The sequence below is a fragment of the Tubulanus polymorphus genome, chromosome 7 (genome assembly GCF_964204645.1).
Source record: "Tubulanus polymorphus chromosome 7, tnTubPoly1.2, whole genome shotgun sequence".
Taxonomy (NCBI): Eukaryota; Metazoa; Nemertea; class Palaeonemertea; order Tubulaniformes; family Tubulanidae; genus Tubulanus; species Tubulanus polymorphus.
Genome location: NC_134031.1, coordinates 1941842 through 1949478, shown reverse-complemented (window position 1 = coordinate 1949478; position 7637 = coordinate 1941842). Strand labels below are relative to the sequence as shown.

Genomic DNA, 7637 nt, shown 5'->3' with positions numbered 1-7637 from the left:
TTTTGAATTTGATTACAGGCCAGTGGACAATATCTGACCGACACGAATAGCCCAATATTTACGACTCATACAGTACCCCTTATCAACTGGGTTACTAAATAAGGGGTACTGATAAGGGGTGTGAGTCGATGCGCAATATCAATATAATGCTGTAACGATTTTAACGGCGCCAAAAAAGACACCAACAATATGAATTAAAGATGTAGCTGAGTTACTGGTGAACAAAATATACATTCTGCAGTGAGCGAACAAATTGCACTCGTAAGACAAAAGTGACGCGCAATGATCAAGGTCAAACGGAATCTCTTATGAAATATATGCACGATAAAACAAACATATTGAACGATAGTTCGCCGCGGCAACAAGAACAATTCATGAATTATGTATTTATTCTTTTGGAAATTACCTTTATAATATGGAGAGCAATGTGAGCATCATGATTAGTATTACGTGCTATTCCAGTTTTCTTCCGCGAATATGAAGAATATGGTTCAATTTGACATGTGTATATGAGCTTACATTTTCGAGCCGCCCCTATGCGCCACCTTACAATAAACGGTTGATATGTACATGTACGTACATCATATTTAATTAATTTTGGGACCATCGCAACAATGGCTTGTTCAAACTGTTAATGACACATGACGCAAGTGTAATCAAGCGCGTCGTCACGTGTGCTGCTGGTAGCGACGCGGGATACTTTGCAAGTTGCGAGCATGGGCATGGTTAACAATGCATCGCCGTACGCCGTGTGGCGCGCTACAAACTTTCCGCACGAAAAAAAACGAAAAATATATTTATACCCAGAGGTTGTTAAACTAAAATTTGTCGAAGCCCAATAAGATTATCAAAACATCTTAAACTCGATCGTTTTTCTCATGTGTACGGTTTTATTTTTCTTTGGCGCGTGTGTCAATGTCCGTTATGTTCGAACCACGATTGTTACATTCCGGCGGCGCGAAAACCTTTCACATTATTGAACTCGGATAGAAAAAGAAAAGCGTTGCTTTTTGGCTCTATCGACAAGAGTTTCGATATTCGATCGAGCGGTGGTCTGCGCTCGTCGCCGCCGAGTTTCTTACTGATGATGATTACGGGATGGTAGACACTGCCGAGAGAAATTGGTCGGATTCGAGAGAAGTTGCGTTCCCAACGTCGAGAATTGATATTCTAGACATCCGTCGTATCGAATATTTGTCGTATAACGGCAGCCCAGGGTAAATCCATAAAACAGAAATTAAAATCGATGGGTGGAAGTGCTGAATCAATGTCACGTGGTCGCGTAGCTATGGCGACAACGTTCGCTATTTTCCGTGGATATCGATTTTGTAATATGCGTGCAGAAGAGCCCGATATAGCGATCGATAGCCGGCAATGTGTGTGTGTATGTGAAGGGACCTTACTGGAACTAGCTTTGTACTCGACAGATGTTCCCGTACGCCGTCGTTCGTTGCGCCGCTGATGATCAGACGACAACGCGTGGACAATACAACATCATCGGTACCACCGCCACAACCGGCAAAAAATCGCCGTTTTTCGCGTTAACGCCGAAAAATAAGCGACGACGATTCAAAAAATGTCAGCGATAGCAAAGTAGAACTCAACGTTATACCGCGCAAGTCGATACATAAATAGTTAGATAGAATACTTCCGTAGTTGCGTTACGAGAATTGTTGGCGCATTGTTGCAATTGGCGTCGCTATTGGAGAAGGACAATATAATTGAAGCGCGGTAAACTGAACAGCGTTCGATTTACGGAGACTTGTGTTGTAAATTAATGACTGCGCCGAGAGGTGACTACTGGATTACTTCATTAACGCGTAAAGACTAATTACTGATGACCAAGGCAATTAGCACCTGCTGAGATCATATCGTCGTTTTGTTATTAATGAGTTCGAGTCGTCTATCGTCATCCGATCACGTGGGGTAATGATGAGGTCACGTTGTAATTGAGTCGCATCGAAAAGTTGGTAAGTTATCAGATTCGGATTCCTTGTTAGAGATTCATTCCGTTTAGATTCTATTTCATTACACTTGTTTATGTTTTTATACGTGTGCTCTTTTTTACAATTTTTATCAACATATACAAATACAAACACTGTCGAAACGTATGCATTTTACAAATAAAAGAATGTATCATTTTGTACGATAAATAATGTAATATGAAAAAAGAATTAGTTTTAAAAAGTAAGTTGAAACCAAGTTTAAAACAGGGCTTTTTCTTTTCTCACAATTAACAAGACCGAAAGTACGGTTGCAATCTTTGACACCGCAACACGAAAACTGATGCTGTTCAAATTTCAACTAATTCAAGTGAATTCTATCTAAATAACATTCTCTTTTCTCTGAAATCAGCATCGATATATAACGAAATTCACCGACATTCTTTAATCTGAGATTTACCGGTACATTTTTGATAATCGCTCAACTCAAGATCTACGGGACTTACATATGTGTTATGTGTAATATTATGTTGGGCTCGTTGCATCTGCAAAGGAATCAATATCAAATGTACCATATTGATTTTCGTGCATTGCATGCGCATATTATATAGGCCTAGAACACTTCACCCATTATATTGACCGAATAAATAATATACAATAATCGAATTTTAATCTGGATTGATTGTTTCTGATCGTCATCGGACGGTATGTGTTTGAATTAATAGATATGTAACCGCAAGCTCGGAAAGTTAAGATCTAGCCTGGGTTCGAACCACGTCGTGGCGCGTCGGTCTCGTATCGATTCCGACTTTGGCAAGCGAGCCTATAACACCCAGGCACATCAATAACGATCATCGATATAGAAAAAACAGCGAGAACAACACAGAGATCCATCAGCCACGCGTGGGGGTGATATCATCCACTAACGTATTCCGGATACATACATCTGAATCGATTATCTGATAAATAAGAGCCACGTATACAATAATATTAAACAACAACGGACAATCAAATTCATCATCACTTATAATGATACATATATATTACAACTCGGCTAATGAAGGTCAATTTCTTTCGTCGATTTCATCAATTTCTTTCTCTTTTTACGCGCCTCCTTTCATCCTTGAACTCGTTAACGCCGTGATACGAACCCTGCCCTAAATATAGTATATCTATCTCTCCTCGAGGGGATTTGAATCTGGCGGTTGCGTGACGTCACGTTTCCTCCCTCGGGAATCCGTGCTGTACATGGTGGTATCGCGGAACTGTCATGAGCTCCACGCGTCCTTTATGGTGCGCAGAATCACCGCGACCCAATCTGAATTCCGGTTTTCATTCAGTTAAACAGGTTTCGATTGCACGTATTCCGGTTTACAATTCCGGATTACAAACTCTCCACCCAGCATCCGATCAGCATCATCCAGTATTAAAAGCTATTCCGAAATAAGTAATGTAGCATTCGCACCATGATCTATACAAGAGAATTCGAGAATCAGTAGAGACCAATCGTAACCTACGTAACTCTCTACCGACCGCTTTTATCAGATTTCAGATTAAACTACTCTAAATAAAAGGTAGACCGTCCGGTCCCATAGGAACGAGAAAGCGCTCAAGTCTCTTTCCTGTTGTCCGATACCTATACCCATCTCTGATTGGATAACGATTTCATTTTTTGTTTTTAACCCGATTAAATATTGTTTATATTTTATCTTAAGGTGTATCAGACGTCTAAAGGTTTGACGAAACTGCGCTTCACCACCGAAGGACCAGCGATGTACTTTCGATGTTGAACGACGCTAAGAAACCATGCCCCTGATGAGTATGTACATCTTGTAGATAAAGTGACGATACAATTTGACACTACTCGTAGTGTTTCATTACTGGTTGCAAACCCACCCCGATCCCGATTAACTGCCACCCCCCCCCCCCACCCCCCCCCACCCCCTTTACGTCCATTATTTTCGAAGAACGGAACATCTGTATGCCGGTTTTGGAACTAATTACAATTAACTCCCGATATACCGCCATACTCACTTTACCAACATCCTCAATCACCGATGGACGATATCGGGCTTGACTATAACTGATATGAAGGCAAAGCCCAGGACTGGCCCATGCATACAGCAGCATAGCATGATCCCAAACACGGTACAAGCCGTAGACACGATCTATATAACGATGGAACTAGTTACAAATAGTTGAATTGTTAATCTATTGATGTTGATATCGTTGCAGAAGTTTCCAAATCATCGTTGAAGGAATGTCTGAAAGAACATCTCGATATTTTGGATGAGATTATAGTCGCCGCTGATGATGAGACCTGGTATCGATGGCATATACTTCGCAGGGCCGCTGACGTCACAGGTACGAGGCCACTTCCGACAAAAAGAGAGAAACTTCTTCTAACTGCCTCCTCCACTGCCTCCTCCCCTCTCCCTTCTCCCCTCCCCCGCTCCAACACCCTGAGATTATTCCTGCTACGGTAGGCCTACTGTATATTCGACACAGGTCTCGTCAATTTGATGCATTTTACCAGTCGTCGAGCCATCGAACAAACCGTCTGGCCTCATAAATACGTGATAAGATAGAGTCTGTACATTCCGTTAGTAGCGGGGGTTTTAGGTTGATTGGAAATGTGAGAATCGCGATGGCACTCTCTCCATACATACATATACACGTAAATATATATTCCGGATCTGAATGAATCCACTGTCAATTCGACGCAGACTGATAGAAAATTGGAAAAAAACTTCTGGGCAGGTGTAACAGAATCGATACATACATCATTGCCATTAAATATGCATACGTTATGTTCACATTGTTTTCACAGGTGAGAGAATGCGCTGTATTTCTGTGACGGCGTCTGGAAACATAAAAACACCCGGTTTAGTTGAAGGTTTAAACGACGTTTCATCAGCGAACGGTAACGATATGGCAGACGATCAACGAAATTCTCAAGACTCGTCCGTGTTTTCAAATCATAACGGTCATTTGTTGTCCGGCCTGTCGACGGTCGCTCAGATGGCATTGAGCGCTCATTTGAGTCAAAATAACGAATTCCAAGAGCAAAGACTGCGTGAAATTGCCGCGTGTAATCGCTATCAGTTGGAGGCTTTGAGAAGTTTGATGTCGCAGTCGGCCAACGAGGCTAATGTCGACCCGATAACCGCCGCGCGAGACGTGGCCATCGCGTCACGTGATATGAGCATCGGTAATCTGGCGTTGAAACCGGAACCGGAACTATACCCGGACGAGAACGAAGACGACATCATGGGTGCTTTGAATCTTCCAGAATATCGGGAAAACTTCCGCCGTACCGAATCGACGGCAGGTGGCGCCGGTTACACGTCGAACGGTGCTGCCGAAACCGACGCCGAGCTACACGTCAGACGAATTCTCGAGAGTGTTCGAGCGGCTAGCTCTTGTAGTCCAACTTCCGTAGGAGCGGGATTGAATAATGCCACCGAAGAAGCCTTATACGCCGACGGTTCTGCCGCCATGTCTTTGTTGGCTATGGCCGCGCAAGAGAATCAAAAAATCGATTTGAAACCGCCTTCGAAACCGCCGCCATCTTCCAAACGACGACGTAGCCGTTCGACTTCCGCTCGCGCGCGTAAGAAATCAATGACGTCATCGCCATCGTCTGATCAGCTGGCGGCGACCGGCTCGACTGCCGCTGCTGCAAACGAACTGAGTTCGAATCATCCGCAAATTAAAAGCATTTTAGAAACCAAATCGCCGTCGTCGAATTCATCGACGTTAAATGAAATTGGAGGAACGAATAGAGATTCAGTGAATCCTGATGAAACTTCTCGACAGTCGAATGGTTCAAATCGAGCATCTCCTCATTCTGTACTATCCGGTAAGTTGACAAGTCATACAGTCGTTTTTTTATCGGTCTAACGCTAGGTCTTGCAGCCACGTGCTTTTTTGACTTGACTGCGCCTGCATGCTGTTTGGCTAACGATTATGATTTACATGACGGACCCGCGAAGTTTCTAAATCCCCTGGATCCATATTATCTGTTGATCTTATGTATGGCAAGTCTCCAGCACTGACGGGCTAAAAATCATGACATCACGTGTAAAACATATTATATACCAAACTTGCTTCGTTAAAATCCGACCAGCTAATGCTTTAAACGTAGTCAATTTAATCCTAGAGTCGTTTTATCAATAACATTGTTGATCAAGAATGTGAAAATATCTCAACGCTTTCAAAACTTATGTAAAAACATTTGTTTTGCAGATCAGGTATCGGATGTACAAAATGGCGACTCGTCCGCCGAAAACAGCGACAAGAAGAAACCGTTTAAATGCGAAGGTTGTGACCTACATTTTCAAGATTATCGATCATTACGCGAGCACATCAACGCCCAATACGGAGCCGATCATTTCAAATGCGATTTCTGCGGTCGAGGCTTCCCGTACCCGGGCAATTTACAAATACACCGCCGATCGCACACGGGCCCGACTCTGAACTGCCCGAAATGCGGTAAAACGTTCTATTACGTAAGCAGTTTGAGGAATCATATGAAGTTACATTCATTCGAATGTAAAGAATGCGGCAAGAATTTCTCCAGTTTAGAGGGCGTGCATCGACATCAGAAATCTACTAAACACGAAGTGGCTTAGTTTGAAGGTTTGTCGCATAGAAACGACCGATATCAAAATCCATATTGTGTACAGTTAACGTGTTTATTATACTGAAACTATTTCTCGTCTTCTGCTCACAAACTCTAAACAGTTCTCCAAACTTTTAACCGTTTCCGCTCAGACGATTAAGAGTAAATCAGAAAGTTCTTTTCTATTCAAAAATTCGCCATATTCGCTACTACGCTATCGCCAGGTTCGCGGATTAGTAAGAAGTACTCCAAAGTGCCCTAAGGACATTTTAATAATTAGTATTTCACGAGCCGTAAGGACTAGTTTTGATGCATCTAACAAATGCTTTGAAACTACTTTATGTAGAAGTTATTGAACCGACTCCTGCAAGCTTCAAATGATGGATCTTGAAGAGCGAAAAGTAATATCGTCCCAAACGAAAAAAAACCATCTCAATTCTCTCCGCTTATTTCAGTGTCGCTAATTTATACGTTTTTTTTACGTTCTCTTTTCTTGTTTGTGTCGAATGCATTTTCTGCATCGTCTCGTGTTGTACAATCTTCTCAATGTGAAAAGGATCAAAACATCTTGCTGTAAAAAATTACCTCCTCCTGAGTTGCCTTGTTGTGAAATGTACGTAATAGTGTTTATCAAGGTAAAGATGACTGGCGGGAATATTTTCCTATTTGAATTTAACGGTGCCACGAAGATGAGTATGAAATTTCAGGACCCAGTTGCACGTCATGAGTGAGAATATATGTAGAAGGTTATTGCATTCGCCGTCTTAAGTGACAAGCGTGTTCCGAGTCTTGTTTGCTGCTCAAGTGTGCGGGCAACACTTCAAAGGCCGTGGTCCCCTCGAGAGGTTAAATGAACGATCCAGAAGTCTTCGGGTACCGGCCGAACGATGTAATACAGGATGAACAAGCAACGAATTGACGGTGATCAGTGAGGTAGGACCTGATCCTGCGGCGGTGATTAACACGAGAATTAAATGATACTTGCAACTGCGGAACTGGGTCCTGAAATCCGACCAACGGGTGCATCGACAAGTTCGAGTTCATAATATTTACTCTCTGATGAAATCGAA

General features: G+C 42.5%; 1 protein-coding gene across 1 annotated transcript; it reads left to right on the top strand.

The window, feature by feature from the left end:
• The first annotated feature begins 3749 nt into the window (after nt 1-3749).
• Nucleotides 3750-6577, top strand: LOC141908441 (uncharacterized). The gene is made up of 4 exons (XM_074798491.1): nt 3750-3762; nt 4179-4307; nt 4774-5805; nt 6192-6577. The coding sequence occupies exons 1-4, from the start codon at nt 3750-3752 to the stop codon at nt 6575-6577; spliced, it is 1560 nt and encodes a 519-aa protein (XP_074654592.1).
• Nucleotides 6578-7637: the final 1060 nt, after the last annotated feature.

What these genes read in the sequence shown, in the direction of transcription:
- LOC141908441 (XM_074798491.1), top strand. An exon ending in CAGGGCCGCTGACGTCACAG is followed by an intron (nt 4,308 to 4,773) that starts GTACGAGGCCAC and finishes TTGTTTTCACAG; the next exon opens with GTGAGAGAATGCGCTGTATT. An exon ending in TCCTCATTCTGTACTATCCG is followed by an intron (nt 5,806 to 6,191) that starts GTAAGTTGACAA and finishes TTTGTTTTGCAG; the next exon opens with ATCAGGTATCGGATGTACAA.